General features: G+C 35.5%; 1 protein-coding gene across 2 annotated transcripts; it reads right to left on the bottom strand.

Annotated features, from left to right (window-relative positions):
- Positions 1 to 1,285: 1,285 nt before the first annotated feature.
- LOC132293260 (peptidyl-prolyl cis-trans isomerase CYP18-2) lies at positions 1,286 to 6,896 on the bottom strand. Of its 2 annotated transcripts, none has more exons than XM_059790653.1 (6): positions 6,737 to 6,895; positions 6,541 to 6,636; positions 6,343 to 6,404; positions 4,176 to 4,309; positions 3,325 to 3,409; positions 1,286 to 1,614 (listed from the first exon to the last, which is right to left on the bottom strand). In XM_059790653.1, the coding sequence occupies exons 1-6, from the start codon at positions 6,806 to 6,808 to the stop codon at positions 1,569 to 1,571; spliced, it is 495 nt and encodes a 164-aa protein (XP_059646636.1). In that variant the 5' UTR covers positions 6,809 to 6,895; the 3' UTR covers positions 1,286 to 1,568. The 2 variants fall into 2 exon arrangements, with proteins under 2 accessions (XP_059646636.1, XP_059646635.1); XM_059790652.1 differs by lacking the exon at positions 1,286 to 1,614 and adding an exon at positions 2,938 to 3,218 and having other exon boundaries at positions 6,737 to 6,896.
- Between the last annotated feature and the right edge of the window lie 4,472 nt (positions 6,897 to 11,368).

The following is an 11,368-nucleotide window of genomic DNA, read 5'->3' as shown; positions in this document are numbered from 1 at the left end:
AAACCAGAAGTTGAAACTTGTCTAACTTCACTGGTGTGGTAATATATGGTTAGTATATATTTTGATATATAGTTAAAACATATTTTGAGAAGCTGGTTTCATAGCAGAAAAACGAAACTTTGTCCAATTTCATTGGTGTAATAAAATGGTTAATGCATATTTTGATAAGTTGGTTTTAACCCATTTGTCGACCAAATGTCCAATTTAATAAATAGGTTATCGATATCCTAATCAATGAACACGGTAGGATTTTTTTCACGCTTGAGGTGGTTGTGATGGCCTATAATCCAAGTGACCTAGGCTACGGTGAAGGTTCGATGTCCCCAGAATTGGAGCCAATTTCTATTCAGGAATTGGAGTTGATTTCTATTCAAGAGCCAATTTAATAATCGAACCTTTTGCCCCCAACCAACGCTAAATAGCAAATCTATTGACTACTGTTACATTAAATAGCAAATCTATTGATTACTGTTTTGTTTAAAGATTAACTTGGGGGTATCCGGACTTCACCCCGATTAATCACCAAGGATTCCTGTAGGGCGTCTCCACACCATGGACCAAGTAAGTTACAAAGTATGAATCATGGAGAAATGACTCTAAAGGGAAATTGTTTACATAATCGAACTTCAAATATAATGTTTCATGAAACACTAGGCCAATTGACCTTACCACCTGAACCAATTCCTGGGGTTTATTGATTACTTAACAGTCTAAATTATTCATATTTATTGTAATTATCAAATGGTGTTAAAATAGGGCATGTCAGTTCGGAAATTAGAGTCTAGCTAAATCACCTTATTGCTGACGCTTAACATAGAACACGGTATGCAATTTATGAAAAAAAGTGTTTATTTACAAGGAGAAAATTTTAAGCATCATAGAGATCTCTAATTGCAGAACATTTAGGTTTTAAATATTTTATTAATATCAATTTTACCCTCAAATAATTTTGAATCCATAGAGCAAGTCATTTTTAGTTTACTCCAAAGTCTCCAAAATTTCAAGCATTGCTCTTTTTCTCAAATGATGTGAACTCAAATAATATTAACAAAATATAAATAAAATAAACACCATATGATTCACTTGAGTTAATAATCAATGGTTTTGCATTACAATTCTTCGCACCATTGGAATATGTACAATATTCAGATTTTAACTCTTAAGTTTAAGAAATAATCTTAATGGATTCAGTGCTTAAAAAAAAAACAATATCAAGATTGCATCGTAGTTATAATTTTCAGTTTGATCAGGCAGCACTGCCTTAGTCAGAAAACACCCAGAGCAGTAATTGAAAAAAAAGTATAATTTTCCAAAGGGGTATCAATTCCCTTCAAAAGTGAGATACTGAGATTGCAACAAAATGGTTATTTCACAGAAACATACCATTACAAAAGATGGGAATAAAGCATAATGCAAAAGAAATACACCCAGATGATACAAAAGCTCCATATCACTTCCGCTAATGATAGGCGTCCTCCCACGTTGAATGCATACGAGGAGATCAAAAACCTCAGTGGAGCTATGACCATTTCAGCAAACTATGCTTTGTCTTTGCCGCCCGTACCAAATCAATCTTTGACTATTGTGCGCAGTACCCTTACGTCATGGATGGGTCTAAATTGACAGAGAAAGCAAATGCAAGTTTTTTTATCCACATGTTCAACCAAAGTACTGATGAAAACAGTATTGAGAAACAAAATTTTAACTTTTGCAACCTAACCTTGAATTCTAATTTCACAGCTCACACGTTTAGAGATTCCAAAACTTCTAGACTGAAAATATCTGTTTGACCTCTTAATTTTATAAATCAGAAATCTATACAGCATACTTGAACCTTTTTAGATCTTATCCCATAGTTGGAGATTGAATATTGTCAAACCAATGAACTGTATCCTAAGAAGCACGGAAACGGATACGGGACACGGATACGACACGAAACGACACGACACGGCGACACAGCAAATCCAAAAAAATTAGGACACGGACACGTCGGGGACACGACAAATAATAAATATATTTTTATATATATGATGTTGTACTTTAAAAAATTAAGAGTAATATATTAGTTTTTACAACCTCATAATGAAAAAAAATTGTGTTTTGCTGGGAAGAAGAAAGAATGATAGAAAGAGAAAAAAATAAATAAATAAATTAGGGTTTTGTTAGAATAAGAATTAGGCCTCAGTTAAAAATAAAGGTCAGAATCTATAAAAGAGAAAAAGGTTCATGGGGAGTAGAGGAAAAAGGAAAACGCAAAAAGAAATTTATTGTGCAAGGAAAAAAAAGAAGTATCTGGGATTTGTGAAGAACAAGAAGATGAAAGAAAAGAGGATGCAGAAGAAGAGAGATGAAGAGACTAACCACCGGTAACGAAGCTTGGTTTGTGGGGGTACAAGAGAGTCAAAGATGATTGTGCAAGAGTTCGAACCTTGAACTAAAATATAAGGATAATATCTAGTTGTTTTAATATAAAATTGCTTTATAATACAACTACTTTTAAGTAATTATGTAATTACCATCATACTGCTGAAAGTTATTAAACAACTCCTAATATTTATACTTCAACTCAACATTGTTTCTAAAAATTTCTTAATAATCCCCAAGAATGGGACGTGTGTCAGATAGGTAACCATGGTGTGTCGGGCACGTGTCCAATTGGTGTCCAGATATTCAAGAAAACATAAAATATTTGGGCATATTTTTTGGCGTGTCCGGCGCGTGTCGGTGTCTGACATGGATTCTTTGCCCTTTTAGGCATGTCCGTGCTTCCTAGGTTGTAGCTCAGTTGGTTCAATGGGCATGAGGTGGTGTGGGTTATCTAATGTTAAAGTCAAGGTAATAAGATCTTAAAGCGACCAAAAAGGAAAAAGAAAAACTATCATAACTTCAACAAGCAAATTTCATTTGAACTGCCCAAGTCATCAACTCGTCATGATATGATTTTAAAGTACACACATTACGTCCCTAATATTTTAATAAAAAATCATTCTAAGAAAGAAGTTGAAGGAGATGCCTTCCAATTTTGCTGACATATAGGGGCGAAGGGAATGATGAGCGGAGGCCCAAAATAAGATCCGCCATCATTGGTTCCGTTATATTTTTACAAAATAAGATAACAGATGCCCTGGTGATCCAACTAGATCATCAACTTCATCAAACTCACCAAGTTCGCTGATCCAAGGACAATTCCAAAAGCTCTGAGCTTTTTGCAGGATGAACTAAGCATAGAGAACCATATCCCAGTTAAAACTACTTTATACCCTAAGTGACCATTTATTCTAAGCCAAGGCCTAAAGATCAAGTCAAGATTATGAAGAGGTATACCTATCATTGTTATCAGTCTGAACACTCCCGAGTCTCTTGATAATCTCCATTCCTTTACTTACTCTTCCAAATATTGTGTGCTTCCCTATACAACACAGAAATAAAATTAAAACATCAACAACGAAACAATAACTTTATGATGTAAATTTCCAATGATGGAGGAAAAAAATGAAGATTCGAGCAGATGGATCTTGCCATTTTCACATAAAACAGAAGTTTAATTGAAGAAAATAAATGTGCATTACCACGTGTCGGCCTAAACAGGGTGATAAGGGGGGGAAACTAGGGAGATAAAACCAACTTTTTGGTATTATTTTGCAATAAGTGGCTGCTCTCAGATGTGAATTTTCAGACCTTAAACTTTAGGGACTGAAATTAAATTGTGTTTAAAAGAGCTCATATATTTATAGCAGACTTGAAGTTTTACCTCCTGCTCTACATCAATGATTAGAGAACTAAATCCAAGCTCCAAGCAATTTGTCCCTTCATGGATTTAAATTTTAGTGTGCGATAGACAGACATGAGGCACATGGACAAGTTCATTCCATTTCACAACTTTTACCTAATATTTCGAAATTTAGAAAAACATCATTCTGCACAATTAGTGTTTCCTTCACAGACACGAGGCACAAAGGACAAGTTCATTCCATTTCACGAGTTTTACCTAATATTTTGAAATTTGGTAAAAAATCATTGGACACAATTAAATTAAGAAACAAGTCATAAAGTTCCACGTGTGTACAAATAAAAGGAGCATAATGCATCCAATTGCACGCATATTGAACAGTATTCCACAAGAGTGATAAAATAGAATCTAAAGAGCAAATGAGCACAATAAACAACATAATTACCATCTAGTGATTGTGCTGGTGCCAAAGTAATAAAGAACTGGCTTCCATTTGTATTTGGACCAGCATTAGCCATGGACATAATACCAGCCCCAGTATGCTTTAACTTTGGATTTAACTCATCCTCAAATTTTGAACTGCAGTGAATTAAGAAACAAGTCATTTCAAAAGTAAAAAATCTATAACCAGAATCATTCGACTTTCTTCATTAAATACAAGAAATTATGCACCAAAGCAAGTAAACCATTATTCAATCACACAAAAGCTTAAAAATGTAATGACCTGACAGATCTACAGTGTGATGGAGAAGACATAAAAGCAAAAACGATACGCACAACTGTCACCTCCTCCCCCACTTAGAAGCCACTAAAAGTTGCATTCACTGTTCTCGAGATTATCTCCTGGGAAGGGAGTTTTATGTGCATGGTACATGCATATGAAGGCAGAAGCCTTTACAAATATATTTGGTTGGGAACAAACATGACATAACAGGATTTTGATGTTGCAGTTGGATAAAGTTAAGGGTAGTGGCATGACATAATAAGAACAGTCCAAGGTGGTGAGGTAAAGATAAAATATATTTCACACGAATAGCTAACAGTGTTGGAATTATTTGGTTGGAATCCTCTTGAGAGGATTAAGAGTTTAAGACTTACGAGTATGATTCCAAAGAGTCTGCTTAGTGGAGCAAGGAAGCTATAGCCAAGACCAGCATGATACTGCTGAATATACTAAAGAAGGCCATCAATGTGTTAAGGAGAAGTTGCAGCCTTGAGAATAAAAAATAAAAAAATAGCTCCCTTCTTGCAGAAAAAAGATAAACAACGATGCTTTTACAAGGAGAGAGGGTGGCTCTCCCCATTGCTATTGTGATACTTAAGCACATGCAATATGCTTGCAAAAATTTCGGCATGTGTATCATTCTTATTAAAAAAATTGCATGTGCATATAGCAATCTAAGGGCGCTAGAGTGAAACTGATCTATTATGCAGTAGTATTTTGCATAATTAATGAAAATACTAAAAAATTAAATTATGGAGAAAATCTCCAAGACACTTGTCCAACCAGTACCACCAAAGATTTAGAACCACAACTCACATCAACACCACCATCCCACCAATACTCACATTGAGAGCATCACAGCTCACTTGACAACCACCGTCCCACCAACACCACTTCGAATGACACACCCCCACCATCTCTGCGATCATTTCACCACTGTCCTGATGGCTTCATTAATTCACCGGAACTCAATATCCTTTTCTATTTTTTGGTTGGGGAGGGGGAAAACAAGAGAACTCAATGAAAAATAACAGTAAATAGCAACAGTTGTGGTCCCTCAAAGACAAATGCAGAAACATGGGCTCAATTCCTGTTTTTTTCGAAAGAAAATAGATGGCAGCTAGATCAAACAGGTCCCTCGGATTCTGATTTTGTGTACCAAACAGAGACTTGCCAAATCTGGATTCAGTCATCCAAATTTATACTGATGATTAGGCTCATCATCAATTAGCGCCAAAGGGTTTTGCCAGTGTAGCAATAGTTAAGCAACAAAGTTCATCATCAAAATGTTTGCACAAAACGTTAGAAAAATAAACAAACCCAATAACTTGGTGAAAACATGAATATGGTTGCCTTTGAAATGTTTCATCAGGGAAATAGAGACTGTGAATAATCTTCAACATTATATTGGTATAGAACTTAAGATGATTTCTTATCTAATACCTATTATTTCCCAGTTAAAGCAGCATTTTTTCTATTGGGCTTTAGTAGGTACTTTAGAAGTTGTATTTCACCTTTTATCATCACGTTTCTATATATGTGATGAAAGAGATGAAAAAAGATCAAATTCTAAATATCATTTGTGTTTCTGAATCATAATCCAAGAGGGGTTAGCATAATTAACTGCTATTTTACATGTTATAATCATATTTCACTCGTTATTATCTTCAGTCCCCCAAAAGGGGAGAATATTATCAAGTTATAAAACTCCATTCTGAATAAATTAGACATGTTAGCTGCAATGAATGTTTTTTCTTTAAAAAGTAAAAATAATTGAAGGAAAAAAAAAAAAAAAGGCGATAAATCAACAAAATTTCTACAATAAATCATCGATAAAAATTACTCGTACTATGCAAAAACACATCTATAAATAAGAAAAGAAAGATACCCATAGATAGATTCTCCACCCCTTCCTGTACCAGTAGGGTCACCGCCTTGGACTATAAAATCCTACTCGAAATCATAAATAATAGATCATAAGCTGCTCAATACATATATATAAACATTAAAAATGTAAATTGTTGAGGCTATTCATTAGAAGCATAGAGTCCAAGAGGGAAGGAAGGAAGGAAGAAAGAGAGAAGACCTTAATAATTCTGTGGAATTTGACGTTGTCGTAATAACCTCTGCGAGAGAGTTCGATGAAGTTTCTGCAAGTTCTAGGGGCATGCTTGTAGTACATCTATTATTTTACATCACAATTACATGTGTATTTGTATCAACCAGGTATATATAGAAAATTACACACAGAGAGACGATTTAAGGGAAAGAAAGCCATATACCTCAACGGTAAAAGAACCCATGGAGGTTTCGAGAGTGACCTCCGGCGCACCGCCTTCTGAACTACCCCACATCCCCTTTAGAGACGCTGTCTCTGCGTGTGTATGTGAGAGAGAGAATGCTTTGTGATTTGGGCGGCTCCAAAAAGAAACAAGAAAGGTATGAAAAATGGGGAGGAACTAGGAAGAGAGGAGGGTTAACCCGTTTTCCGGTTTGTTGCTCCGCCTACCGGACCACCGCTATTGGGTCGGATTTAAAATGATTTGTGAAAGGATGTGAAACTCGACTCGAATTCGGGTTGCGGACCGATATGGATTGGACGGACGATCCACCGGCCCGTTTTGCCAATATTATTTTTTCAATTTTTTTATTTTTCTGTTATACTCACATCTTCCCATTTAAGACACTTGTAATGGTACGGAGGTAAGACACCTACTCTCACACCCTTTTACCTTTGGTTTTACTTTTACTTTTACATAGGGTTATATGGCCCACAGAAAATGGAGTATAACTGAAGGAGCGTCTATGGCCCACAGAAAATGAACAGCCCAGGTACATGTGAGCATCCCATTACCTGAGTCTAAAAAGGCTTACCATTTCATTGGATGAAAAATAAATAAATAAATAAGTCAAGTCTATCCCATTCCGGTCCGGCCCAGTGGGGCCCAACCAATCAATTAGGTCATTACCCGTTTACCCAAGCATGTTTTAAATGCTTTACTGCCGGGAAAAAAAAAAAATTTTGGGGCAAATTACATCCAACATTCATGTGATTTACATATTGTGTACTTAAATAGAAGTATGGACTAGGGATGACAATTTTTCCATCCTCACCGGGGCCCGTCCCGTCTCGTTTATAGCAGGGATGGGGATCCTTTTAGCTAAACGGGAATAGGGATGGGGACAAATTATGAATCTCTGCCGGGGCCGAGGACAGGGGCGGAAATGGAATAAACCCTCTCCGATTAAGTATGAAGTTACTAATATACCCTTACATATAATAATTTATTACTAAATTAGATTTATTATATATAGGAAAATAAGAAAAAATGTGTTTTTTGTTTAATAAAAAATTTATGAGGCCGAGGGTGTGAGCAGGGTGGGGCGGGGACGGGGATAAGGCGTCGGGGGCAGGAGCGGGTATGGGGATTCTGGCAAAATTTTAAGCGGGGATGGGGAATGAAAAATGCATCGGGGATGGGGATGGGAAATGGAATCCCCACCCCATCACGCCCCGTTGTTATCCCTAATATGGACAATATAACAGTAAGGTCCAAATTAACTAATTGACTTTTGGATATGAAAATAAATTTACATATACGACCTTAAGGCACTTAACCATTATTTAAAATAAAATTTTGGTAGGAAGGTGATGAGGGTAACTTACGTTTTTACCCCTCCTCGTATACAACGCAATTTGGCGGTAAACAATAGAGCAGTTTGGAACATGAATATGCTTATTGGCATTAGTACTAAGTACTTGGTGAATTAGTAAGGATAATATAATATATTGTGCTACACTTCAAAAAATACCACACTACATGACCAATGTATACACAGGCATACACTAACATGATCATAGCTGAAACACAAAAAATAAAGATGCATCAAAAGACCATTGTCTTGGCTATTCCTAATATAGCCTAAGTCGTTTAGTTACATGCAAAACATGGGTTAATGTAAGACATTGGTTTGATGGACCATTAATGTTCTATGTAAAACTTAATTCAAATAGTAGAAGAAAAAGTTTTGCATGGCGACGTAGAGATAAAGAGAAAGGGTACTTTTTGTCCTTTTTGAATTATGTAATTTCAATTCAATTAATGGACAATTTGGCCTTCTCACAATAGCAAGGTTATTTTTATCCAAAAATATAATTATCCTACATTGATTTGGTGCATCGCTCAAGATTGAAACCATAAGGGTGGTTCACGAATAAATTGCACATACTTTTATTTAGGTGTACAAAATGAAAACATCGTGGGTGTTATATGTAATTTGCCCTAAATAATTTGTTAATAGTCAACAAGCGAAATGTGATAAGGTTATTCACTCCAATGTGAATAGGGGTGGGTAAAAATTTCGCGAATCCGATTTGTTATCGAATCGGATCGAATTGTTAGACTTATATTGGTGATGGATTCAAAAATAGTTCACGAATCAAATCATAAATTAAGTTGTTACAAATGCGATCCGATCCCTGAATCTAATGTGTGGTCAATCCGTAGCATATGCATATATATATATATATAATATTAATATTATACAATTACACAATCCTATATATATATAATATTAGTGTTGGGACCACCTCACCTTGACAAATGGACTTTTTTGTCTCCCCCAACAAAATGGAATTTTTGGGAAAAAGAGAGTTTCTTGGTCTTTCGGGTTACTAACCAAGTTTGGCCAGATTGTCAAAACTACAACTTCCCCTTTTGAGTAATTTTACTCTTTCTTCATTCTTCATTGAATCAATCCTTCAGATCTTTCTCAAGGAAGACCAAAGAGAAAAGAATGCACCATATGGAAAAAGCAATCCACCCGACAACTGAGATGACGATCAACAAGAGCAAGATTGCGGTAAGTGATTCAAATACGAGACTCATGTAAAAATTGCAAAGCAATTTGTAGTACGATCTCTGATTATAATTTCAACCACCAATGTTAAAGTATAAAGGGAGACAACGATAATGAAAGTCATTGCTTCAACAAGATACGTCTCAAATGACGATTCCTTCATTCCTTGATGCTTGGTCTAGATTGTGGTACACAATATTGTAATTAGAAATGTAAGAGGTATGTTGTATCGGAGAGACATATTTGTGGCTCCTTCACTAGCACAGCCAAAGAAAAAGAGAGATTAAGTGTGATAATTCTTTCAAAATACATATATTTTGAAGGAAAAAGTTGTGATTATGTGGTCGTTCACAACTGTTACAAGTTCAATGTATCATATTTCTTGATCATGGATTAATATCCAAACACATAACTATTCTTTTTAAAGAGATATGTGTTAGACACGTATATTTATAACATGTGTGTGGCCTATATTGCCATAATACATTTATATTCTAATCCACTGCGTCTGACACAACGTTACACGTTGTGGGAAGTTACAGTAGCGTGGTTGTGGGAAGTTGATAGTGGTTATTATCTGATTAGTTTAAAACAAGGGTTAGTATGATGGATTGCTCTCTCTCTCGTTTCATTCATACAGAATCCTTACAGAAGTCCCATGCCTAACAAAAGTAGTCTGTATTGTCTCCATCAAGTACACGCATAAAGATTTGTATAGGCGTGAACATCATTAGGATTTCCAAATTTGTTTTGCATGCATTAACCAAATTGATTTCATGACTGGAGATAATGCGATCTCTTTGGATTTGATAATTTTTTTCATTTGGTATTAGAGCGATACCTTTTGGCTATGTTATTCTTCGATTTGTATGTCTGTAATATTTGTTCCGCGACTGTGTTGTCGTTCTTTTTCTAGCCTGTAATATTTGTTTAGTGGCTATGTCGCCGTTGTCTTTTTGGCCTGTAATATTTCCTTTGTGTTCTATTTGTTCTGTATTATTTTTGGTGGGTGTGTTTCTGTCTGTAATATTTTTCCAGTACTGTTTTATCGTTTAGTTACGTTGCCCGGCATGAAGTGGTAGAATACTACACCCATAAGGATTGCGATGAATAAAGTGTTCAGACCTGAGCGGTTTAACGACTGCTTTAAATATGGGAGAATGTCATCGTGAATTTATACAGTGGGAACAACATTGGCCTTTTTTATGGTAAAAATGATTCAGACCCGAGCGGTTTCACGACTGCTTTAAAAAAGGGTGAATCTCATCATAAGACCATAAAGATTTGTTTTATAATGAATTTTTATTTATGCAGAATACTTTGGAGTTGTATAGTTTTGAAAATTTCTATACAAATGAAGAATACTCCAGAGTTGTACAGTTACTGCTTTTTTTAAATAAAAAAAAAATTCATGTCCAATATATTCTCATACATACAGTTTATTAAAGTATGAGTATCACTACTATTTTAATGTGTATTTTTTAACCAGAGAGTAGCCACAGCATCTTTGGTTGTTGGTTTTGTGATATAAAATAAAAATAAAAAAATAAAAAAGTTTTAATATATGACATTTATATCACATAAAGATTATGCATTATGTGATACCCCTCGGATCCGAGACACGGGTTGATCAGGCCCAGGCCCAAACCCGAGGGAATATCAAACAATTAATATTTTATAATGAACACAGAATACAAAATAAATTAAGAAATGAAATTAAAGCTGGAAGGAACTAAAAATAGAATCCGCAAAATATTATAATTATTAAAATCCATCAAACCCAAACTCCAAAACTCCATCAGTTTACAACTTGGGAATCCATCTCTAGTGGACCCCTATTAATCATCCAAACGGAAGATAGAACAACTGTAATAAACGTCCAGAAATAAAACTATAGAGAGAGCCCTACATCGTCGGAAGAGTGAATAGAGACCTCTGCTCAGCACGAACACGTCTAAGCCTGGAACTGTCGTGTACCTGAAAAATAGAAGTGGGTCAGGCCCACGCGCAAGTTCTATACTACTACAATCCAAACAGAGACCCGACACGCATGT

Source organism: Cornus florida, unplaced genomic scaffold, assembly GCF_030987335.1.
Source record: "Cornus florida cultivar Cherokee Brave unplaced genomic scaffold, ASM3098733v1 CherokeeBrave_3.0.0_Hap2_Chr02, whole genome shotgun sequence".
Lineage (NCBI taxonomy): Eukaryota > Viridiplantae > Streptophyta > Magnoliopsida > Cornales > Cornaceae > Cornus > Cornus florida.
Note: the sequence above shows the minus strand (reverse complement) of the source record. Positions and strands in the feature narration are given on the sequence as shown.

Bases quoted from the DNA above. Each gene is read 5' to 3' on its own strand.
- LOC132293260 (XM_059790652.1), bottom strand. From the start codon at position 6,808: ATGTGGGGTAGTTCAGAAGGCGGTGCGCCGGAGGTCACTCTCGAAACC. The intron at 4,310-6,342 runs GTATCTTTCTTT...AATTCACTGCAG, and splicing joins GGTGGAGAATCTATCTATGG to TTCAAAATTTGAGGATGAGT. The intron at 3,410-4,175 runs GTAATTATGTTG...TGTGTTGTATAG, and splicing joins ACCAGCACAATCACTAGATG to GGAAGCACACAATATTTGGA.